This window comes from Rana temporaria, chromosome 13 (assembly GCF_905171775.1).
Source record: "Rana temporaria chromosome 13, aRanTem1.1, whole genome shotgun sequence".
Taxonomy (NCBI): Eukaryota; Metazoa; Chordata; class Amphibia; order Anura; family Ranidae; genus Rana; species Rana temporaria.
Genome location: NC_053501.1, coordinates 78,585,420 through 78,611,231, shown reverse-complemented (window position 1 = coordinate 78,611,231; position 25,812 = coordinate 78,585,420). Strand labels below are relative to the sequence as shown.

At 46.6% G+C, this 25,812-nt stretch overlaps 1 protein-coding gene across 2 annotated transcripts in view; it reads left to right on the top strand.

Moving 5' to 3' along the window:
- Positions 1–3,322: 3,322 nt before the first annotated feature.
- The window catches only part of ZFYVE26 (zinc finger FYVE-type containing 26), a 499,004-nt gene continuing 476,514 nt past the window's right edge, over positions 3,323–25,812 (top strand). Inside the window, exons 1-2 of one of the 2 annotated variants that reach the window (XM_040332530.1) lie at positions 3,323–3,695; positions 9,999–10,077. In XM_040332530.1, coding sequence (XP_040188464.1) covers positions 3,508–3,695; positions 9,999–10,077 — 267 coding nt within the window. In that variant the 5' untranslated portion in view covers positions 3,323–3,507. The remainder of the gene's footprint in view (positions 3,696–9,998; positions 10,078–25,812) is intronic. The other variant, XM_040332529.1, reaches the window with a different exon arrangement.

The following is a 25,812-nucleotide window of genomic DNA, read 5'->3' as shown; positions in this document are numbered from 1 at the left end:
ACACTGTGGGGGTGGCACTGATGTATCCATGTTGCCAGTCAGTGCCCATTTGTGGGCACTGATTGGCATCTTTTTTTTATTCTTTACTGCCCTTTTTTTTAACTGACTTTTTTTTTTTTATTGCCCCTCTTTTTTTTTGCCCTTCCCTGGTGGTCCGGTGTGGCGATCCGAGGGGGGGCTGCGCTGATAAACAATCAGCGCGAACCCCCCCTGTCAGGAGAGCCGCCGATCGGCTCTCCTCTACTCGCGTCTGTTAGACGCGAGTGAGGAAGAGCCATCAACGGCTTTTCCTGTTTACATTGTGATCAGCCGTGATTGGACACGGCTTGATCACGTGGTAAAGAGCCTCCGCCGGAGGCTCTGTACCGAGATCGGAGATGCAGGGTATTAGACTGACACCCAGCATCACCTATCACCGCGCTGTGCGTCCCCACAGGCGCGCGCGGCATGAAATCCTGCAGGACGTCCATAGACGTCCAGTCAGGATTTCAGAACCACTTCCCGGACGTCAATCTCCTACTGACCGGGCAGGAAGTGGTTAAATACCACCAAAAGAAAGCTCCATTTGTGGGGAAAAAAGGACAAAAATGTCATTTGGGAACAATGTTGTATGACTGAGTAATTGTCATTCAAAATGTGAGAGCACCGAAAGCTGAAAATTGGTCTGGTTATTAAGTGGGTTTAGGTGCCCAGTGGTCAAGTGGTTAACAATGTCAAAGATAAAGTAGGACGTTGATTAGCTGCAGTGGGGACATACTAAAAGGAATGACAGAAAGGGATACCCATAGACTTTACCCGCTTAAGGACCGCCTAACGACGATATACGTCGGCAGAGCGGCACGACTGGACAAAAGGACGTACAGGTACGTCCCCTTTAAGAGCCCAGGTCGTGAGCTTCGTGACCGCGCCCATGGGCGATCGGGTCACACAGCTGAAGAACGGGGAGAGGTAAGTGTAAACAAACCTTTCCCCGTTCTTCCTAGTGAGAGTGTCACTGATCGTCTGTTCCCTGTCATAGGGAACGACGATCAGTGATGTCACATGCCAAGCCACGCCCCCTGATAGTAAGAATCACTCACTAGGGCACACTTAACCCCTTCAGTGCCCCCCTACAGGTTAACCCCTTCACTGCCAGCGTAATTTTCACAGTAATCAGTGCATTTTTATAGCACTGATCGCTGTAAAAATGGTCCCAAAATGGTGTCAAATGTGTCCGCCATAATGTCGCAGTCACGATAAAAATCGCTGATCTCCATCATTATTAGTAAAAAAAAATTATTAATAAAAATGCCATAAAACTATCCCCTATTTTTGTAGATGCTATTACTTTTGCGCAAACCGATCAATAAACGCTTATTGTGATTTTTTTTACCAAAAATATGTAGAGTATGTATCGGCCTAAACTAAGGAAAAAAAATGTATTTTTATATATTTTTGTGGGGTATTTATTATAGCAAAAAGTTAAAAATATTGCATTTTTTTCAAGATTGTCGCTCTATTTTTGTTTATAGCGCAAAAAAAAAAAAAAAAAGCAGAGGTGATCAAATACCACCAAAAGAAAGCTCTATTTCTGGGAAAAAAAGAACGTAAATTTTGTTAGGGAGCCACGTCGCACGACCGCGTAATTGTCAGTTAAAGCGACGCAGTGGCAAATCGCAAAAAGGGGCATGGTCCTTTAGTAACAAAATGGTCTGGGGCTTAAGTGGTTAAAAGGGAGATGGAATGCCCATAAAGAATAATGAAAAAAAAAGGCATTTCATCTCCCTGTTAAAGCGGAGGTTCCGCCGTTTTTTTTTTTTTTTAAAAGCCAGCAGCTACAAATACTGCAGCTGCTGACTTTTAAAAAATGGACACTTTTTTCACGATGTCAGCAGACGAGGCTGAGCAATCGCTTGGTCCTCGGCTGCTTCCGCCGCCACCCTGGGTAAGGGAATCAGGAAGTGAAGCCTTGCGACTTCACTGCCCGGGTTCCCTACTGCGCAAGCGCGAGTATCACGGCGCGCCGTCACTGGTCTCCGCTCTCTGCAGTGTTTCCCAGAAGACAGCGGGGGGGGGGGTTGACGTACGTAAGGGGCCGGACTCCCGCAGGAGTCAGAACCAGTCAGAAGTCAGAACCAGGAAGTGGTGCAAATACCTGTCTTAGACAGGTATCTGCACCCCCTGAAAGGTGCCAAATGTGACACCGGAGGGGGGGGAGGGGTCCAAAAAGCGGAAATTCACTTTTTGTGTGAACCTCCGCTTTAACCACTACCCGACTGCCGTACGACTTTATACGGCCGCGGGGTGGTTCTAATTCTTTGACTGGCCGTGTTTATACGGCCTGCGAGCGCAGTCAGCGGCGCGGGCTCGCCGCATTGCTGAGATGCCGATGCGAGTGCCTGGCGGCTGTGATGTCCGCCAGGCACTCGGGATCAGCGGCTACAAGGACAAGACGTGGAGCACTGTGTGTAAACACAGAGTTCCATGTCCTGTCAGGGGAGAGAGGAGACCGATCTGTCTCCCTTGTACATAGGGACACAGATCGGTCACCTCCCCCAGTCACCCCCCTCCCCCCACAGTTAGAACACAATACAGGTACACATTTAACCCCTTCCTCACCCCCTAGTATTAACCCCTTCAATGCCAGTCACATTTATACAGTAATTAGTGCATATTTATAGCACTGATCGCTGTATAAATGTGAATGGCGCCAAAAATGTGTCAAAAGTGTCCGATGTGTCCGCCATAATGTCGCAGTCACGAAAAAAATGCTGATCGCCGCCATTAGTAGTAAAAAAAAAAAAAAATTCTGTCCCCTATTTTTGTAAGCGCAATAACTTTTGCGCAAACCAGACGCTTCTTGCGATTTTTTTTTAATTTTTTTTACCAAAAATATGTAAAAAAATACGTATCGCCTAGACTGAGAAAAAAAAAGTTTTTTTAAAAAAATTGGGCTATTTATTACAGCAACAAGTAAAAAATATTGTTTTTTTTTTCAAAATTGTCGCTCTATTTTTGTTTATAGCGCAAAAAATAAAAACCGCAGAGGCGATCAAATACCACCAAAAGAAAGCTCTATTTGTGGGGAAAAAAGGACGTCAATTTTGTTTGGGAGCCACGTCGCACGACCGCGCAATTGTCAGTTAAAGTGACGCAGTGCCACAAGCTGAAATTTCACCTGGTCAGGAAGGGGTATATGTGCCCAGTAAGGAAGTGGTTAAAGTGTAGAGGCATTCCTTTCTGTCGTTCCTAGTGTGTCCCGCTGCAGGTGCGGTGCTCTACTGTTTACTATTTGAATACCTTTTACTGGTTTCCGCCCAAACACAGCCTATGCCGTCCCCCATAGGTATAATCTATGGAAGCTATTGTAAACTGAGCAGCCGCAATACACCGTTAACTGTCACGTGACTATGGGTTCCTCTGTATCACATGACATTGTTAGTCACGTGAGGCTTTCCGTCACTCTGTAAGGAAGATCACGGTGCAGATGTGAGGGCTCGGTACCCGTGTAACGTCGTTGTTGGAATTATGGCGCACTCGTTCGGGGAGGAAGAAGTGGCTTCTATGAGATCTATGCGCAAAATCCTCTACCTGTGCCTTCGAAGAGGACACTGGGAGCTCGCAAGGGCCTGCCTGCCTGCTTTACATAGGAGTCCCAAAGCGGGCGAGATAGAGGACGTAGTAAGAAGTCTTGTTACAGCGCCGCAGTTGCTGCAGTGAGTATGGAGGGCAGATACTGGCACTGCCTCATTACGTAAGGCTGGGCACTGATCAATTCTAATACAAAGGCAGAGAAAGTGTTTAAAGTGACCCTTCCCCAGCCACACCCACTGCTTTTACCCCTCATTAAAAAGACATGTTAATTTAGGGCACTTGTCCCACACTTCTGCCATTCCTGTCTCTGATTTCGAGGGAATGTCCCTGATTTGGAAGTCCCTCTGCCCATCTTTCCTCCTCATGTGCCCCTCATTTTGGTCTGACGTGTAGTTGTATATGAAACGCACCGCTTATCTTTCAAAAAGTGTTTTCACAGTGCTCAACATTTCATCCAAATTCGAAATGACGGCATTAGTGTGTTTTTTTTTAAAAGCCAGCATAAGGTCCCTTTCACACGTGTGCACCGTTCAGATCCGCCTGCTCCATGTACCTCCTATGGAGCGTTGGATGTCGGCGGTGACATGTCCGCTGACACCTGATCAGCCCCGATCCGATTGCAAACTAGAGGTCGATCAATATGGGTTTTCTCTGGCCGATGCCGATATTTAGAAATTGTGGCGGCCGATAGCTGATATATGATGCCAATTTTTTTGGGGCCAATATGTTAGGCCGATTTAAAATAAAAAATAAAAAATTCCCCTTCATCTCATAAAATCTAACAGTTAGACCCCTTTCACACTGGGGTGTTTTTCAGGCTCTTTTGGGCTAAAAATAGCACCTGTAAAGTGCCTGCAAAAATGTCTCCCCTGCAGTCTCAGTGTGAAAACCCGAGTGAGGCGGTGCGCTGGCAGGACGTTAAAAAAAAAGTCCTGCAAGCAGCATTATTGGAGCGGTGTATGCCGCTCCTGCCCATTGAAATGAATGGCCACTGCTGCCGAAGAGCCTGCAAAGCGCTTCTGCAGCGGTGCTACACGGGCGCATTTAAAGGAGTTCTCTGACCTAAAACTTTTAACCCCCGCTGTGCCCGGGCTGTAAAACTATACAAAATAAACTTTCACTTACCTGCCTACGATCCCCCGTTGTTCCGATATCGCCGTCCCGGTCTCTTCCGCTTCCTGCGTGTCGGTGACTCATAGTGCGCTCAGCCTATCAGCGGCCGTGACGGGACATTGCTGCGGCCGCTGATAGGCTGAGCGCACTATGAGTCACCGACATGCAGGAAGCGGAAGAGACCGAGGACGGCGATATCGGAACAACGGGGGATCGTAGGCAGGTAAGTGAAAGTTTATTTTGTATAGTTTTACAGCCCGGGCACAGCGGGGGTTAAAAGTTTTAGGTCAGAGAACTCCTTTAACCTTTTCATTGGCCGCTAGCAGCCTTATAGCGCCACTAAAATGATGGTAAAGCACCGCTAAAACTAGCAGTGTTTTACCGTCAACACCTGCCTGCTCCAGCGTGAAAGCGACTGAGTTCCGCTGGAAAAAAAGAAAAATTAAAAGTCAGCAGCTACAAATACTGCAACTGCTGACTTTTAATATATGGACACTTACCTGTCCTGGGCGCCTGCGATGCCAGTACCCAAAGCCTATCTCTACCTCGGCTCTCGGGTGATGCATTGGCCAACTTCGTTAAGGGAATCAGGAAACATGGGGAAAAAAACAGGTAATCAAAACTTTTGTCCGAAAAAAAAAAAAAAATGGGCTAACTTTACTGTTTAATTCATTAAAGTGTATTTTTTCCCCAAAAATTTTGTTTGAAAGACTGCTGCGCAAAAAACTGTGTGACATAAAATATTGCAACAACGGCTATTTTATTCCCTGGGGTCTCTGCTAAAAAAAAATATATAATGTTTGGGAGTTCCAAGTGATTTTCTAGCAGAAAATACAGAATTTTTAATTGCAAGCAACAAGTGTCAGAACAAATTTAGTCTTTAAATGGTTAAACTGAGAACTTCTACACAAGGAGTTCAGCTCATTGATGAAGAGAAACATTTTATCTCTTTTCTCACACTTGGCAGGCTGCCCAGAGACAAGTCGCTCCACTGGAAACTTCAGGCAACTTGCATTGACTTCTACTAGGGTTGTCCCGATACCCCTTTTTTAAGACCGAGTACAAGTACCGATATTTTTCCAAGTACTCGCCGATACCGATACATTTTTTTTTCAATGTCATATGGCAGTTTGACAGATGGGAACTGATAGCTGGCACTGATAGGCGGCACTTATGGGCCCTGACTGGTGCTGATGGGCACTAATAGGTGGCTGGCACTGATAGGTGGCACTTGTGGGCACTGATGGCACTAATTGCACTGATAGGTAGCACTTGTGGGCATTGATGGCACTAATTGCACTGATAGGTGGCACTTGTGGGCACTGATTGCACTGACAGGTGGCTGGCACTGAAGTTCTGCGAAAAATGACACTGAATTTATAAAAATAAAAAAATGCTGCAACGCCCATCTTGGTACACCCTGCACTCCACTGCAGCAAGCAGCAGCAGACATCTTGTTACACCCAGCCCCTATAGCTCAGGCTGGGTGTAACAAGATGTCTGCTGCTGCTTACTGCAGAGGAGTGCAGGGTGTACCAAGATGAGTGTAGGGACGTTCAGCCGCTGACATGTTGCACAGACCCCTCCCTCTACAGTGCAGACACCCCCCCCCTCCTACAATACAGATCTCGTCCCCACTTCAGACCCGTAATGCTGTGCACTACAGCTGCTCAGATGACCAGCTGGTGGCATGGCGGTGACAGGGAGGCAGTGACACACAGGCTGAAGCCTGGCTTTGCGGGGGGGGTCCTTCGTCACAACCGGGACCCAGCCGCGGCTCTGACAAATCTCGGCTGTGACTGTCACACAGCCGAGCAGGCCGCAGCCGCCTCCCCCTCCTCTGTGTATACTACAATTGCTACAGCACTTGTAGTATACACAGAGGAGGGGGAGGCGGCTGCGGTCTGCTCGGCTGTGTGACTGTGAGACAGTCAGAGCCGCGGCTGGGTCCCGGGTGTGACGACGGACCCCCCCAGTCACCCCCCGCAAAGCCAGGCTTCAGCCTGTGTGTCACTGCCTCCCTGTCACCGCCATGCCGCCCGCTGTCTCCACGCTGTCCTCTTCAGTCGTGGAAGGGGAGCACCGGCCTGACACCCACCCCCTCTACAGCCAAACTCCGCCTGCACTCCCCCTGCCCTCTGCTGCCATCCCCAGACACTGACTCCTCTCCGGCCACTCTACATAAAAAAAAAAAAAAGTATCGGATAAAGCATCGGGAGCATTTGCAAATGCTCTGTATCGGTCCCGATACTAGTATCGTTACCGTGACAACCCTAACTTCTATGACACAGAAGTTATTTGCAAGTCGCAAGTCTGTTTTTTAAAACAATAGGCTGATGCCCATTAATTGTGCCAAAAATCGTCCGATATATCGGTAGACCTCTAATGCAAACGCTATTTTGCATCCGTCTGGCGGATCGGATGAAAACGAACAGACGGCTCATATTCATCCTATCCCCCATAGAGGAGAGCCGGCTCGTTTTCATCCGATCCCCCATAGAGGAGAGTGGAGATCTGACAGGTCGGTCCCTGCTCATTGTGCAGAGACAGACCTGTCATCCTCCGGCTCAGCGGTGATCAACGGAGCGATCCCTGCTGAGCAAGCGGATGTCCAAAAACGGATCCTCCCGGGAACCGCATATGTGAAAGGGGCCTAAAGAAGTAGTGGTTTAAAAAAAAAAAATGAGTTCTCCTTTAAGGGGGTGTGGTTCTATGCCTACATACTTTTGATAATGGGTGTCAGTCGTTCCAATCTCAAAGTTGGGAGGTACAGCGGAACCTTGGATTGTGAGTAACGCAGTTAACAAGCGTTTTGCAATATGAGCACTGTATTAAAAAAAATCGTAACTCGGTTTGCAAGTGTTGTCTCACAAAATGAGCAGGATTCAGGCCAAATCGGTGTGCAGTACCGCTCTTGGCCTGAGGTAGGGGGGCGGCGGAGCAGAGCCGAACTTTGCAGATCACAGCCGTTCGGAAAGGCCCGAGGATAGCACAGCTGACCTCTGCAAATCTTGGGAACAAAGTCTTTTCCGAGGTCAGCCGAGGTGACCTCGAGCCTTTCCTGCTGTTTACGAGGCTCTCTGGTGCCCCCCCCCCCCCCCCGGCTCTGGCCGGATGCGGTATTGCATGCCATTAAAGTCAATGCGGAACAAATTATTTTAAATGGGGGAAACCCGCTTTGATATGTGAGTACTTTGGATTACAAGCATTCTCCTGGAACGGATTATGCTCGTAGTCCAAGGTTACACTGTATGAGAATCTTCAGTTGCCCACAACCTCCTGGGATACTAACAACATGCACATTAGGGCACACTACAATGCTTGTGCTGTGATGTGTCATCAGAGGAGACGACAGTCTTTTTCTTGCTTCTTTGACTGCGACTTTATGGCGGACATTTTTGACACTATTTTGGGACCGCGCCATCCAGTAATTGAGGCCGTGACTTTGCTGCCTTCTGCAGGCCTATGCTTCCTTCCCCGGACGCTAGGTCACTAGTTCTAGTCGCAACCGGGCGCCCGGATTTTGTCGAACCCTCACATAAATATAGAATAAAATAACACAAGGATAAGCTCCATTGTTGTGTATTTTTGATATGTAGGAAGAGCAACCTATATTCTGTATCATAAATATAGACAAAATAACAGAAGGATAAGTTCCATGTTGTGTATTTATGATGTGCAGCTAGAGAAAATAATATAACATTGAAGCTTGTGTTTGTAGTATTATTATACAAGATTTATATAGCGCCAACAGTTTAAGCAGCGCTTTACAATATAATACACCATACAGTTACAATAAAATGCAAGCGGGTTAAAGCCTAGTACCCTAAGGTTTTTTTTCCATTCATTCAACCCAGCTGGTTGAATGGGGGGAAAAAATACAAAAAACGGTCAGCTCCGATTGGAGCCACTGTACTAAATCCAAAGTTTTTAGTACGGCGATCTCCCCTGCTAATCTATTGTGTTGTGACAGGGGGACAGCCATTAGCTGAGAGTGCTGACTGGGAACCGGTCAGCCAGCATGCTTGGTCGACAGAAGCTAGCTTGTCTCCGATCGGCTGCCATACACAAGGACCGAATGTTGTTTGGTTTTTATTGAACCGGCTGATGTTGCACAACATTCGGCCTCTGTCTACTGGGCTTTAGAGGGCCCTGCTCATAAGAGCTTACAATGTAAGAGGGTGGGGCCAGTTGGTACAAAAGGTACTCAAAAACAAGAGGATCAGGGCTGCTCTGTGCAAAACCATTGTACATAACTGTGGGGGATGAGTTAATGAAAGTGATGAGATAATTTGGAGGCGTGATGGGCTTCCCTGAAGAGATGAGTTTTTTCTGGGAATTGCCTAAAGGCAGCCAGAGTAGGAGAGCCATCGGGGGCCGATCCTACGGTCACAGACGCCTGGTAGCAGAAATATTTCTGGCGCCCCACATGGGTGTGACCATCTTGCTAACTCCTCCCCATTACAAAGTTTCTAAGGAGAACACGTCAGGCACGGACCGCCCCCCACCGACTTCACTGCACAGCTGGTCTCTCTCCACACAGACAGTTAAAGCGTGGACCCCCTCCTCCAATCCATACCAGGCCCTTTGGGTTTGATATGCATTCTAAGAGGAACCCCATGCCAGAATAAAAAAATAAAATAAAATGGTGAGGGCTCCGCCCCAAAATTCACACCAGACCCTTATCGGAGCATGCAGCCTGGCAGGCCAGGAAAGAGGGGGGGGGGGGATGAACCACAGCTGATGGTCAAGGACGCGGCAGCCTGCTCCTTAACCATCTAGTTGATGCTAAACGCTGGCACAGAAAGTGGTAAACGCTGGTACAAAAAAGATCAATATGAGCGTTTTTGTTCTGATGTTTGTCGACGCTCCCAGCGTGTGTGTGTGTGTGTGTGTGTGTGTGTGTATAGAACTTCAGCTTCTGAAACTTTTAGGGGGAGCAGATACCTGCCTAAGCCAGGTATTTTCTCCCACATCCAGGCATAGATGGCCGCAGTATCCATGAATATCTATGCCATGTCCGGCCCCTCCTCTGTCTCCCAACCCGCCCCCCCCTCCCCGCTGTCTTCTGGGAGACGCACAAATCCCAGAAGACAGCGGAGACCAGTGAGGATGTGCAGCGTGATTTGCGCATGCACAGTAGGGAACCAGGCTGTGAAGCCGCAAAGGCAGCAGCTGCAGTATTTGTAGCTGCTGACTTAATTTTTTTTTATTTTTTTTAGCAGAACTCCACTTTAACAGATCTGCAATCAATATTTAAATGCTCTGTTTGTAGAATTCAGTTTTCCATTACATTTTTTTTCTTCTTGCAGATGCACTGAAAGCCTCACTTCTCAGCAGGTGGCCTGGTTCTGGCTTAATGCACTGGAAAGTTGGCTTCTAAGACCATGTGTAAGTATTTTGTTTCCATGGATTTTGTTTACTGATTTAACATTTGATACAGTTTTCTATTGTGGATTTAAAATTATGAAAAAGTGTTTCCGTTACTCTTGGGTGGATAAGAGATCTCTATGACTAAGCCCTTGTGGGAGAAATGTGGCAGAGGGTTGGACTTTTAGAATTTTGCTGTATGTGTTAAATATATTCTTTCATGAAGAGTGACCTCAGAATGCAGCCTTTTTGATTGAATCTGTGGCAGTGCATGGATTGTAGAGTTTCTTGGGCAGACCCCGAAAATAAGAGAATCTCCTATCTTGTACATTAAGATACATTTAAAGGGATAAATCAACAACTCTACCCCTTTACATAACACTGGTATGGCCTCATCTTGAATATGCAGTTCAGTTTTGATTGCCAATCCTGAGGATAGACCTTGTTGAATTAGAGTGTACAGTGTGGGGCAGTGCTGGCTTCCGGTGAGTGAGCATCAGCAGGAGAGAGCTCCGGTCTGGGGTACGATATCCTGCAGACATCCTGGTAGATCAGTGGTTCTTGGCTCCTGTCCTCAGGGCCCACTAACAAACCAGGTTTGCAAGATAACGGACATACATCACAGGTGATATCATTTGCTGCTCAGTGTTTGCAGTATTCTAGTATTCATCTTCCCAAGGTAATACTTCAAATCTGGCCTGTTCGTGAGTCCTGAAGACAGGAGCTGAGAATCGCATCACATTCGGACCAAACACGCACAGGACTCTTTTCTCACCTCGTCTTTCAGGACAGTACTTGGAGAGAGCGCAGCTCCACCCACTTTCCAGGAAACACTGCAGTCATTCCTTTAAATCCCACCTCCTTCCACCATGGCCTCAGTTGTAGTGTTTCCTCCGGTCATGGTGGAAGCGCTGCAGGGAACCAGGGGTGTGCTGTACTCTCTCCAGGTGGAGGTGGCTAAACTGCATACCTGCGTGCGTCGGTTTTTTTCTTTTCTGGAGGCTGACTCAACATCTCCCCTGACGGGTGGGAGATGTTCCGGTGCTTTCCCCTTCTCAAGTCCGTCGAGGACAGAGACTGCCGGAGGTGCCGCTCCCGAAGGCCGGGCATCGTAGGCTGATGGAGCGGGCCAGGTGCTCTCTTCCGGGGTTTGCGGTGGTCCGGTCCGAGTGGCGGGCGATGTCACTGCCGTTGGGGGCGAAACTTCGGGGGGTGCGCGGTGGCTTCCGGTTCCACCTGCTGGAGCGCAGAAGGGGAGGCGGCCTCGGCGGTGCACTTCCGGTCCTCGCAGCGGCAAGAATGACCGGGAAAGTTCAAATAGAACTGCCGGACGTCTGCTGTATCCTGGAAGATGGAGCCAGAAGACAGCGGAGGTGGCGGGAGCAGGAGCCACATGCACCAGCCCGGCCCAGGTAGGAGAGATGGCGGTTTTCAAAGTTGCCTGGGATATGTATGTTGTGTCCCTCCTGTTGCCCCCTTAGGGGGAGGGGAGCCTGCTTCACACTCTCAGGTTACGTTTCTGAGAGTGTGTTTTTTCGTTTGTTTGATACAGCGGTGATGGGAATTGGTGGTGTGTTGTTCACTGTCTGTTTCTAAGGAGAAACTTAAAGTTGCATTGCCTCCCCCTAAGAAACGGTGTGCTACTTGCAAAACATCCCTTAAGGGATCATGGTACAAACCTTTTATGCAAGACCTGCATTGCTGAATTGGTTAGAGAGGAAGCCTCTACTAGTGCACCCTCTGAGCAACCCAGGGAGATGCTTTCTTCCTTCAGGAAGGAACTGGAAGATACTTTTCAGTCATTCCGTTCCTTTCTAGACCAATGTCTGGTATCTCAGTCAGCCCCTAGGGCTTCCACCAGTACCCACACATCTGCTAGAGGGGCAGTTAGTGAGTCTGAGGAGGAGGAGCCAAGAAGCATAGCTTTAGGGTCCGAGGCTGAGGAAGATGAGGAGAAAGAGACCTCTTCCTCACGCTACAAGCTGTCTTTGGAGGAGATAGGGAAAACTGCCGCTCCAGGTGAGCACACCTAAGGCAATCATTGTCCACTCAAGAACCAACGGGTGCTGGAAATGCATGAAGCATGCAAAGGAAGGAAAGTATATGGACAGCCGCACACCAATGTCTAAAAAAAGACGTGCCCTTTATTGGGTAAAAAGAAAATGCACTACAAAAAACAGCATACAGTGGGAAAAAACAGCTGACGCGTTTCACATTGAACTTCAATGCTTAGTCATAGCTATATGAAATAAAGGAATATATTTTGTACATAAAGTATCAATATAAAACCACAGCGCTATGAGAATAAATTAATATTCAAATCTAAATATACAAACACAAGTGTACAATGTGATATCACAATTATAAGTGAATAACTTATAAACTTGTAAACATGCAAAATAAGTGAAAAAAAGGTGAAAAAAAGTTTGTGATGCTACAGAATACGTAACGTATTCAAAAAAGAGAATTCATGTGACTTCAAAAGTAGTTGATCCACTTTTCCAGGACTTCCACCACACCTCAGTGTTCAGTGCTCCAATCCCCCTCACAGTGGACACTCACCACAATCATATGCCTCCCACTCTCGTGTTTGGCTAACGAGCTTGTAATAAGAGTATCTCCAGGGTATCACCAATATAAATCCAAGTGTTAATTCCGAGAAGTTTCCAAAATGATAATGCAAAACAAGAGAAAAATGCACAATAGTGTAAAAACGTAAGACCAGTTTATTAAAACACTCAAATGAACCTTCAAAACTTCAAATCAGAATCACAACAACAGCTTTGTGTGATAGCAGATCACTGCACACTTCAAACTCCTTAACTGTGGATAATAGTGGTCACGGCGGACCCTCGATTAACCGAATGATCTCACCGCAATCCTTGGCACAGCACACCACCTCAAATGATAACTCCTTCACTCGATAATACAAAACAGCTGAAAGATGGCTGCAAACACTCCTAGATGTAACTTGGAACTTTTTTTCTTTTTCCTTTTCAAACATGGATTAGGCCACGCCCCGACATGTTTCGACTTCCTGTCTTATTCATGGGTATGGCCAAACCCCCCACTTCCCTCTTTTATATATGCTTGGGGTTATATAGCAGCGAATCAGAGCAGAGAGTGACGGAACGCCATCCTCTGCTTGTGTATATCGCTCTGTCTGACAGCGAATACGTCACCTGGTCACGTGTAATGCCGCGTCCAATAGGGTGAAAGCATCGCCGTATCTATGGGCGGGAGCTGTGTGTGGCGTCTCACTCGTCAGTCCAGCAACACTGAGCGCAGCCAATGATGCTGCGTGTCTCTTGTGTCCAATTGACCTTGCCGGAAATGACGAGTGAGTGTTAGCTATCGTCAAGGTGCCGCGTTGTCCTAGCAACGGGGGACGCGACCAACTGGTCACATGCACACCGCGGCCAATAGACATTGATCGCAGCAATAGCCCAGACGGAAATGCAATGCACATATGGTACATTGACATATCACACAGCGGTTTACTAATTGTTAAAGAAGAACCATAATAGCAGTTTTTCACTTATTTTGCATGTTTACAAGTTTATAAGTTATTCACTTATAATTGTGATATCACATTGTACACTTGTGTTTGTATATTTAGATTTGAATATTAATTTATTCTCATAGCGCTGTGGTTTTATATTGATACTTTATGTACAAAATATATTCCTTTATTTCACATACTATTTATTTAAGCAGCAGCTAGGCGCTTTAACTTCTTTCCATCTGGCGCAGTAGTGGGTTATCAGTCGGGCGCAGTTTTTGATACCCCAATCATCACATAGTCATAGCTATAAATGAAACAAAAGAATTCAAATTTTATATATATATACACAGTGATCTAAAATCCCTATTTGACCCGCCCAACACCTGATTGGTTCCCGAAAATTGCTGGAATCTCAAACACATGTTGGAGAGGGCAAATGACAAGACAAACATCAATGCAATGCAATAATGAAATGCACTATGTGTACACATATGTGATATCAAGTATATAGATTGTACTCTAAATAATAAATGGAGTGTGTGAAAACAAAATTATATGTATATGTGGTAGTGTGTACACATAATTTTGTTTTCACACACTCCATAATATATTATTCACTTATATCACAATATTATATATCATGTATAGAGGTCGACCGATATATCGGCCGATATTTGGCGTTTTTAAATTAATCGGCATCGGCCGATTTGTGCTTTAAAAAAGCCGATTGATAAGTTCAGCACCGCGACTTGCAAAAAGCTTCTGCAATACAAGTCAATGCAAGTGCTTCCCGTAAAAGACCTTCTCTCTCTCTCTCCTGGGCAGACTGCCAAGTTTTAGAAAAGATATACAATGTTGCTACTTATCAATTAACTGAACTCCGTGTAGGAGAATTCTCAGTTTAACCATTTAAAGGCTAAATCTTTTTTTACATTTGTTGCTTACAAGTACAAATCCTGTATTTTCTGCTAGAAAATTACTTGGAACCCCCAAACATTATATATTTTTTTTTAGCAGAGACCCTAGGAAATAAAATAGCGATTGCTGCAATATTTAATGTTACACGGTATTTGCGCAGCGGTCTTTCAAACACATTTTTTGGGGTAAAAATATACTTTAACAAATAAGAAAAAAACAACTAAACAGTAAAGTTAGCCCATATTTATTTTTTTTTCGACCAAAAGTTTTCATTACCTGTTTTTGTGTATTACATTTTATATTAGTGCTGTCAAACGATTACAATTTTTAATCGCGATTAATCGCATTAATGTCATAGTTAACTCACGATTAATCTATCTAATTTATGACGAATTTCCCCACAAATATCGCACAATTCTGCAAGTGATTATAATTTATGATCGCTGTTTTCTAGCTGATCTAAAACCATTTTTGACATAAAGGGACACTTTTGGACAATCTACAGTTTTCAGGCAGAAAGAATAGTTTTTATTTTATAAAAGTACATGTAGGGCACTGGGCAGACCACTAGGGACAAGGGGGGGGTGTGTATTTTTTACATACAGTACTGTAATCTATAAGATTACAGTATACTGTGTGTATTGTGTTTGTTTACTTTTTTGAATTTGGCGCCGTTCTCCGCTCCTGTGCGTCGTAACGTCGCAGGGAACGGAGATCGGCGGCACACAGACACTGTGAATCGAGCGAGGAGGACCCGCCGAGCGAGGAGGACCCGCCGAGCGAGGAGGACCCGCCAAGCAAGGAGGACCCGCCAAGCAAGGAGGACCCGCTCGATCACACAGCGGGGTGGCATCGCCGATCACACAGCGGGGTGGCATCGCTGGATCCAGGGACAAGGTGAGTAACTTGCCTGTGAATCCAGCGAGAAGGTAAGCCGCGCCGCTGCACACTCTGCACGTCCACCCCGAGCGCTCCCACATTAATCGCGCGACAAAAATATTGACGGCGTTAACATGGGTTTGCGTTAACGCCGTTAATATCGCGTTTAACGCACAGCCCTAATATATATATATATATATATATATATATATATATATATATATATATATATATATATATATATATATATATATATATATATATAATTACACAAAAACAGGTAATGAAAACTTTTGGTTGAAAAAAAATAAATATGGGCTAACTTTACTGTTTAGCCCAAAAGCGCCTGAAAAATCGGCTTAACATATCGGCCCAAAAAAATCGGCATCATAAATCGGCTATCGGCCTCCGTGATTTCTAAATATCGGCATCGGTATCGGCCAGAGAAAAACCCATATCGGTCTACCTCTAATCATGTATCATAATATTACATATTTTTGCTTATACGATCTTGTCCTTATGCTAAATGACATTACATGTTATATAGCAAGGATCTTTATGCTTTTATGTTTCATACATATTTTCTCTTTTACCTTAATTATTCACTAACCTTACACTCATGGGATACACATATTTATATCCTTTCTATATATTTCTTTCACGTTTTTATTTTATTTTTTACGATCATGTCATCATTATTTTACAGATCGATATTATTTAGAGTACATCTATATACTTGATATCACATATGTGTACACATAGTGCATTGTGTTTCATTTATTCAATGTCAAAAACTTTTTATATTGGTCATGTTATACACATGTTCATCATCATTTCATTATTGCATTGCATTGATGTTTGTCTTGTCATTTGCCCTCTCCAACATGTTTTTGAGATTCCAGCAATTTGCCGGAACCAATCGGGTGTTGGGCGGGTCAAATAGGGATTTTAGATCACTGTGTGTGTGTGTGTATGTATATATATATATATATATATATATATATATATATATATAAAAAATTGAATTCTTTTGTTTCATTTATAGCTATGACTAAGCATTGAAGTTCAATGTGAAACGCGTCAGCTGTTTTTTCCCACTGTATGCTGTTTTTTGTAGTGCATTTTCTTTTTACCCAATAAAGGGCACGTCTTTTTTAGACATTGGAGTGCGGCTGTCCATATACTTTCCTTCCTTTGCTGTCTTTGGAGGAGGTGGATGACCTTCTGAAGACCATCCATGCTACCCTTAACATTAAGAAGGATAAGGCCCAGTTATCGCTGCATGACGGGATGTACCAGGGTTTAGATGAAGTTAAGCAACGAACATTTCCGGTACAAGGTATTGTCGGATGCTGTTAAGAGGGAATGGAAAGACCCAAAGAGGGCCCCCTTCTCCAGGTCTCTTAAAAGGAGATTTCCTTTTGATGAGGATGAAGCGCAGGTTTGGAACAAGAAACCTAAACTTGATGCAGCATTTTCAAAGGTATTGCGTAACACTGACTTGGCCTTTGAGGACATGGGGGCCTTGAAGGATAACATGGATAAAAGAGCTGATTCGCTTTTAAAGAAAGCTTGGGATTCCACAGTAACCAACCTCAAGCCTGCTATGGCATCTACGGTGGTAGCCAGGAACCTGGAGCATTGGCTGGACCAGTATAAAGGTCATATTGAGGCAGGTACCTCTCGCAAAGACCTACTAGAGTCCCTTCCAGTCCTGCAAAAAGCTGTAGGCTACATGGCGGATGCCTCTGCCGAGTCAGTGAGGATGTCCGCCAGGTCTTCGGCCTTGATTAGTTCGGCCATACGAGCTCTATGGGTTAAAACCTGGTCGGGCGATTCAGCTTCAAAGGTTAAATTGTGTGGTCTACCTTTTGAGGGGGATCTGGTGTTTGGTCCCGGTCTGGACGCAGTTCTAGATAGAACGGCAGACAGGAAAAAAGCTTTTCCTCTAAAAAAGGTGGTACCACAGACCAAAAAGAATTTTCGTCCTTTTTACCAGGCCCAAAATTCAAAAGATACCCAAAAGAAATCTTGGCGGCCCCGGAGGGGTCGAGGGAAGCCTGGGGTTTTGTTCCGTTCCCCCAGTCAACCAGCAAAACCCCAGTGACGGTCTCCCGGCTGTGGGAGGACAGCTCCAGTCGTTTCTTCCACAGTGGGAAGAGGCGACATCCAGTGCGTTCGTACTCGAGGGGATTGCGGAGGGCTACGCACTGGAGTTTTCAGAAAGCCCGCCGTCTCCCTTTTATGTGACACAACTGCCCAGAGATCAAGAGAAATCTCTGGCGATGATGTCGCTTACACGTTCCAATAGGGGCTTCATCGCAACGTTACCTTCGCCTGGCAATCCGAACAGGGAAGGAGGTGAAGTATTTTCAGTTCAGGACTCTCCCGTTCGGTCTCTCCTCCTCCCCCAGGATCTTTACGAAGATCGTGGCGGAGGCATTGGCACCACTCAGGTTGGAGGGGGTGTCTGTGATTCCATACCTGGACGACCTCTTGTTATTTGCCAAAACAAAAGACCTTTTGTACAGAGACTTGAGGAGGACTCGGAGTCATCTAGAAGGTTTAGGCTGGATCTTGAACAGGGAAAAATCAAATCTATTTCCCTCTCAAGTGATAGCTTTCCTGGGTTACGTCATAGATTCAGTTCAGGAAAAGATTTTCCTCCCAGAGGAAAAGATAATCAAGGTACAAGCGGCGGTAAAGACAGTACAGACAAACCTGTTGGTTTCGGTTCGGACAGCCATGTCCACACTGGGGCTACTCACAGCCTCTATCCCAGCAGTCCAGTGGGCCCGCCTCCATGCAAGAGACCTCCAACAGGCGATCTTACAAAATTGGTCTTATGGGGAATCACTGGAAAAACGGTTCAGAATACCATCTACAGTAAAAAGGAAACTTTGGTGGTGGACACAGGCAAACCTGAATCTAGGTCTGTTATGGACCTTTCCCACAACAAAAATCCTAACGACGAATGCAAGCTCCTGGGGGTGGGGCGCACATCTCGAGGGATAGATGGCCCAGGGATCCTGGTCAAGGGAGGAATCCGGAAAATCCTCTAATTGGAGGGAATTGAGAGCCATTTTTCTGGGGCTGTCGGCTTTCCAGCTGGCAATCCAGGGTCAACATGTCCAAGTACTGTCGAACAATGCCACAGCAGTTGCATACATCTCGAGGCAAGGGGGCACAAGGAGCAGGTGTCTTCTGAGTCTAGCCTTGCAAACTCTGTCTTGGGCAGAGGAAAATGTTGCATCTTTGACGGTGGTGCACCTAAAAGGCAACCTGAATCTCCTGGCGGACTTCTTAAGCAGAAGAAGGGTGCTGGAGTCCGAATGGAGTTTAAACCTGGAGGTTTTTCAGGAAATAGGCAGGTGGGGAACCCCCCAGATAGATCTGTTTGCATCTCAAAACAATGCAAAGGTCCCACGGTTTTTCTCCCTCAACAGATTGGACCAAGCGGAAGGCCTGGATGCGCTGGCTCAGCGATGGGCCTTCTGCTTGGGTTAAGCTTTTCCCCCGGTGCAGATGATCCCGTTGGTGCTCAAAAAGCTACGGGAAGAGAGTATGATTCTAGTAGTCCCTTATTGGCCCAAGAGGCCTTGGTTTTCAGGCCTGTTGAGGGTAGCGGTAGAAACTCACTGATTACTACCAGTCAGAAGGGACCTACTGTCTCGTTCCCCTTCTACATCCCGACATAAGCCGTCTAAAGCTGTCAGTCTGGTTACTGAGGAACAAATCCTGAGAAATAGGGGTTTGTCTAATCGTTTAGTTGGTACTCTGCTTAATAGCAGAAAAGAGGTTACCAGAGCTATTTATTTTAAGACCTGGAAGATCTTTAATTCTTGGTGTTCTAAATTGTTCTCGGCAGGTTATTTTCTCCGTCCTAGAGTTTTTGCAGGACGGAATGAACAAAGGTCTTACAGCCAGCTCCTTAAAAGCTCAGGTAGCGGCACTGTCCGTGTTTCTAGAGAGAAGGTTATCTCTGGATCCTTATGTCATTAGGTTTTTCAAGGCCTTAGCCAGGGCTAGGCCATTACCATTTTAAGTTTTTTTCCCAAATGGGATTTATCAGTTGTCCTGAGAGGTCTGGCGAAAAGACCTTTTGAACCACTGGAGGAAGCTTCTATTAAGTTTTGGACCTTGAAGCTGGCCTTGCTGGTAGCAGTTACTTCAGCCAGGCGGGTTAGTGAGCTCCAAGCATTATCTATTATTGAGCCTTTTCTGTCCATCTTTCCAGATAGGGTTATTTTGAGGACAGACCCGGGGTTTCTGCCAAAAGTGGCGTCCACATTTTATAGAAGGCAAGAAATGGTTCTATCTACATTCTGTCCATCTCCGGTTGGTACGAAAGGAAGGGAATTCCATAGTTTGGATGTAAGAAGGTGCATCTTGCACCATCTTGAAATCACAAGAGTTTAGAAAATCTAATTCTCTTTGTTCAATTCTCGGGATCTCGTAAGGGCTAGGTGGCTTTGCATGGCTATTCACGAAGCCTACAGGGCTATGGGAACAGAGCCTCCCACAGGGGTAGTGGCTCATTCAACAAGGGCAGTAGCAACGTCCTGGGCAGAACAAGCTGGTGCTTCTCCAGAGCATATCTGCAAAGCAGCTACGTGGACGAGTTACTCCACCTTCACTCGCCACTACAGGATGGATTTGCTCACAGCAGCGGAGCAATCTTTTGGCAGGAAAGTCCTGCAAGCGGTGGTCCCATCCTAGAGTAAGTACTCGGTTATCATCTCCAAGTGCTGTCCTGAAAGACGAGGTGAAAAAACCTTAGTTAGACTTACCGGTAACCGTATTTCTATGAGTCTTTCAGGACAGCACCGATAACCCTCCCTTTGTATTATAAAGGCTAATGTGTGTAGTTGCTATGTTCTGCTTGTCTCGTTTCAGCATGGCCGGAGGTACTCGGTAACAACTGAGGCCATGGTGGAAGGAGGTGGGATTTAAAGGAATGACTGCAGTGTTTCCTGGGAAGTGGGTGGATCTGCGCTCTCTCCTAGTGCTGTCCTGAAAGACTCATAGAAATACCGTTACCGGTAAGTCTAACTAAGGTTTTTTTGGTCCACACTAGAATCGCATGGGTGTTCACACCTATGCGATCCGATTAATGTCCAAGCTGTCAGTTCGCAGTGCGATATGCGAGCTGAAATGGGGGTGTCATTACCATTGTATGAGACTCCCCAGCAGTTTTGCATATGGCAGTGTGAACTGCCGTGCGAGTCGGGTGCGATCTGGGAACCCGCAGTGGATTCGCAGGGGTTCCCGACTCGCACCAGTGTGAACCAAGCCTCAAAGCATACAGCCTACAAATGTCACCTGACTGCTCCGACCAAGGCTCGGTTCACACTGGTGCGATTTTCGGGAACCCTGCAAATCCACTGCGGGTTCCCACATCGCACCCAACTCGCACAGCAGTTCACACTGCCATATGTGAACTGCTGGGGAGTGTCATACAACAGTAATGACACCCCCATTTCAGCTCGCATATCGCACTGCTAACTGACAGGACATGAATCGAATCGCATGGGTGTGAACACCTATGCGATTCTGGTGTGGGTCCTGTGCGTGTTTGGTCCAAATAAGATGCGATTTCAGACATACAGTTTGTATGGCTGACATTGCATCGCACAGATATTGCATGTGATCTTAGCAGTGTGGTGCAAAACTGTAAAGTCCTGGGCTGGAATTTTCAATCATCCAGGCCCTTACTGTCTGATTCAATTCTGCTCCACTACAGAAATATTTACCAGTATTTTGGTTTCCTGCCGGAGGCTCGGTGTAATTGCAAACTTTTTATTTTTTCTGTTTTTCTCCTTTTTTGTCCTTATAAGCTAGCACAACAAAAAGTGACTTTATTACCGTTGAGAGTGGTGACATAGACCTTTAACCCTCGAGGTACATTTTGTTGGTTGTGTTATGGGAATAGAGCCCTCAACAAGGTGGGGTGGGGGGTAATGATTTATACTTTTATCTAAAGTGTTGCTTACCCATCCTCTTCTGGGGTGATTCTGTATGGATATATTGGGCAGTTTCTGCTGTACAATGCTGGAAATGTTGGGGCCTTTAGGGCTCTTTCACACGGAGCGGATCCGTATCGATCCGCTCCGTTAGCCCGTTTGGCTCAGCAGGGATTCCTCCGTAAATCCCCACTTAGCTGTCGGCGGACAGGGCGGTCCCCGCACACAGTGCAGAGACCGCCCTGTCTCTCCTCCGCTCTCCCCTATGGGCAATCGGATGAATACGGACCGTGTGTCCGTATTCATCCGATCCGTTCCGCCGGACGGAAGAAAAATAGGGTTTTCTTCCGTCTGCCAAAGCGGATCTTTGCGGACGCGGATGGTTGCGGACGTTAGCGGATGCATCATCCGCTAACGTCTGCAATCCCATAGGGAACCATTACAAGTCCGTACACAGACTTGTAATAAACGGACCGTTTGTCCGTACATGTGAAAGGGCCCTTACTCTGGAGCTTTCCTTTAAAATATCTGATTGGACGACTATGGAATGTCCAAAGGTTAAACCAGGGCTCGACAAATCCCGGTCGCCATGGCGACTAGAAATAGCGTCCTGGCGACTTGGCTTGGAAGGTGGGCAACATTTTTTTAAATACATTTTGTTCCATTGGACCGGCGCTCCGCGGACTAGGCCAAAGCCGCGGCCTCGCCTAAAACATCCTGCCAGCAGCTCACCGCGATCCTGGGAAAAGGCCGCGAGTGGCATCTCCCGCTCGCGGCCTTTTCCCAGGATCGCTGCGCGCAGGATGTTTTAGGCGAGGCCGCGGCTTCGGCCTAGTGCGCGGAGCACCTTTTCCCCAGGATCGCGGCGGACTAGGCCCCCACCTCCCCCGCCGCTCGACCGCGGGGGGCCGGTGATGTCCGGTAATTGAGGCCGCGGCCTTGTGAAGTCCCCAGCTCTTCCTTGTGTGAGCTGGCGCCATCTGGTGGTGGCCGTTGGTATTACAAGTTAAGCATTACAAGTTAAACAGCAATTCTAATGTAATTTTTCACTATTTTCGCTGCCATCTTCTTCCCTCTAATTAGAACCCCCAAACATTTATATATATTTTTTATCCTAACACCCTAGAGAATAAAATGGCGATCGTTGCAATACCATCTGTCATGCCGTATTTGCGCAGCGGTCTTGCAAGCACAATTTTTTTAATTAGAAAATAAGACAACAGTAAAGTTATCCCCATATTTTTCTAATATTATAAAAGATAATGTTACGCCGAGTAAATTCATACCCAACACCCAACATGTCACGCTTCAAAATTGCGTCCGCTCGTGGAATGCCGACAAACTTTTACCCTTTAAAATCTTCATATGCGACGTTTAAAAAAATCTACAGGTTGCATGTTTTGAGTTACAGAGGAGGTCTAGGTCTAGTATTATTGCTCTCGCTCTACCAATCGCGGCGATACCTCACATGTGTGGTTTGAACACCGTTTACATATGCGGGCACTGCTCACGTATGTGTTCGCTTCTGCGCACAAGCTCGTCGGGACGGGGTGCGTTTTCTGGCTCCTAACTTTTTTAGCTGGCTCCTAGATTCCAAGCAAATTTGTCAAACCCTGGGTTAAACGTTCTTTCGTTTTTGAAAATGTAAAAAAGCATAAACCTAATTTTGTTTCAAGAGATGCATTTGCAGGGCTCCAGAGTCATGGCGCTACGATGTGCTAATATTGCTCAAGTATGTCATGCGGGGTATTCTAGAGGGGTGGCCATCTTGATTACTAAATATCTAATATTTTACCTGTAGGGGAGCTGAAGGGGTTAAGTGTGTCCTAGGGAGTGATTCTAACTGTTGGGGGGTGTGGCTACGAGTGACACGTCACTGATCGCTGCTCCCGATGAGAGGGAGCATTCGATCAGTGACATGTCACTTGGAAGAACGGGGAGATGTTGTGTTTACACTGACATCTCCCCGTTCTTCAGCTCTGTGATGCAATCGCGGGGCATTGGCGGACATCATGGAGCACACGGCGGCAGATTAAAGGGGACGTACCTGTACGCCCATCTGCCTGTTCGTGCCATTCTGTTGATGTATAAGTGCGTGCAGGGGCCCTTAAGCGGTTAACCATAGTTTAATCTAATCTATATATTCCTCCTCCTTTTTCCTTTAACCACTTCAGCCCCGTAGGATTTGGCTGCTGAATGACCAGAGCACTTCTTACAATTTGGCACTGTGCTGTGTTGCTAACAACCCAACCCTCCCCACGTCCCCCCCCCCCCCCCCCGAACCTGGGCGCGTCTGACATCCCGAACTGAACATGACTGTTAGACTCTGGGGAGCAGTGTACCAACAGGGTGCCTAGAGGGCACGTGGAAAGTCGCACACAAACTGGTCAGCAACTGTGCTGCCTGTGTATAGGAAGAAATCTAATACAGGAAAAAGGGATCAACCTCCCTGCGGGAAGGTATTCGCCCAGGTAATACTGGGGACACAGTTCTTGGTGAAATTGGAAACCATAAAAGGAGGTACAGTCAGTTATCCAAACCTGGTTACAGAAACTGAACAGTTTTCATCCCCCTCAACTCTGTGGGGTAGGCATTATCACTGCAACAGCAAGCCCACCTCTTGCATGAGAAACAATGTTGGAGGATTCCAGCACCGTGGTGGGGCTAGCTGATGCTTGCAACTGCAGTATCAGGGGGAGTCCCAGTAATGGCACCCTGAAGCAGGGGTCAGCAGGTAGGAATGCAGGCAGTTCCAACAAGGAAAGAGGAAAGTGCGCTGCATATCTAGCAGAGCCAAGGCACAAGCCATGACGGTGTTTAAGGAGCAGTTAAGTAACTCCCCTATTAGAGAGCGAGGAGAGGCCGCTTGTTACCTGTGGTGTCGGCGCTGTGGAAGGGATTCCAGCCAGTTAGAGGCATCCTCAGGAGATGTGAAGAAGCGATGGGACTCTTCATCCTGTACTCGTAGACGGGCAGGAAACATGCTATACTTCAGGCCTTTTTGTCTCGGGGTGAGCTTCACATGGTCGAAAGACTTGCTCTGCTTCTGTGTTTCCACTAAGAAATCCAGGAAAATCATAAGCTGGTATCCCTCAAAGCCCAGGGCCTCAATCTTCCTGCTCTCCCGCAACACCAGATCCCGGTCTCGGAAATTTTAAAGCCTGAGAATAAATGTGCGTGGAGGGGCTCCAGGAGCTCCATGAGCCTCCGGCATTCTGTTGGCACGTTCTGCACCAAAGAATGGGGAGAATGTGCTGGTGGAGGAATTGTTTGGTGAAGGCTGCAGGGTTGGGTCCCTCCAGAAGCCCTAAGATGCAGAGATTGTTTCTCCGATTTGCAGTTTTCCTGCATCCTTGGCTCGGTATTTAAGTGCCTTCACTTTAGTAGTAAGGGTATGAAAGGAGGTGGAGTGGTCTCGGAAGTCTTCAGCATCCCCCACGCGGTGCTCGGCCTCCATCAGCCGAGTCCGGCACTTATTCATGTCCTTGCAGATCAGTCCCATGTCAAGCTGAGTCCTGTGTGTGTGTGTGTGTTGTGTTTTTTTTTCCTTCCTGTCAGGGTGGTTTGGTTGATAGTAATAGCCTGCATCGGGCAGTGAAGTTGTCATGCCCTCAGATCGCTGGGTCTGCTTCTGTTTGCAACGCCATATTGGAAAGCTTGCGGGGCCTCGCTTTCCCATCACAAGGCTGTATCATATGTGACAAGGAGGCTTTCTATTGCTCTGCTGACTTGCGCTTACCGGGAAAACCAGGTCAGAAGGCTGTTAAGAGCACAGATGTGGGTCCAGAAAGAAGTCCACAGGGAAACAGGATAAATACCTGGCAGAGTAACGGAGCTCTCCGCTATGCCTCTGCACCGCGGTCACCATCTTGGCAGGGAGCATCTTTTTAACAAATGTGCTATGTCTGTGTTTTCGGAGTTTGGATGCGCAGCTGCATGTGGAACAATGTCTGTTATATTGACTGACTAGTTGAGATTGGTATCAAATACCATTCCTTTAATGTATTTTCTTTTAGTGATGCATGAATCGAACCATGTGACAACTCCTGGCTGACTAAAATGCAACACCGTTTTATTGTCTTTAGCTGCAGGATGGAAGCTTAAAAGAGGGGCTGTGTGTGTGTGTGTGTTGTTTTTTTTTTTTTTCTCCCATTTAGCGAACAGCGGGAGGGGGCACAGTCTCCAGACAGGAGGGGGAGAGGACCGAGGGGGGCTGCGAATGACGGAGGCACATAAACCGACCTCGCTGTCAGGATTTAGGACTCGGCAGCCATGATTAACTGGTCAATTTACAAGGGGGAGGGCAGGACCACCAAGGGTGTTTTTTTTTTTTTTTTTTAGACAGCAACAAGTACTATGCTGTTTAATCTGCTGTAAGGGGCTCTTCCCTTTTTTCCCTTTTTAGAGATGGTATATAACGGTGATGCTCTGTCTATTCCCACATATATTGCAGTCAAAAAGGATGGTATGAGAGGGTGCAAGGTGTGGGTC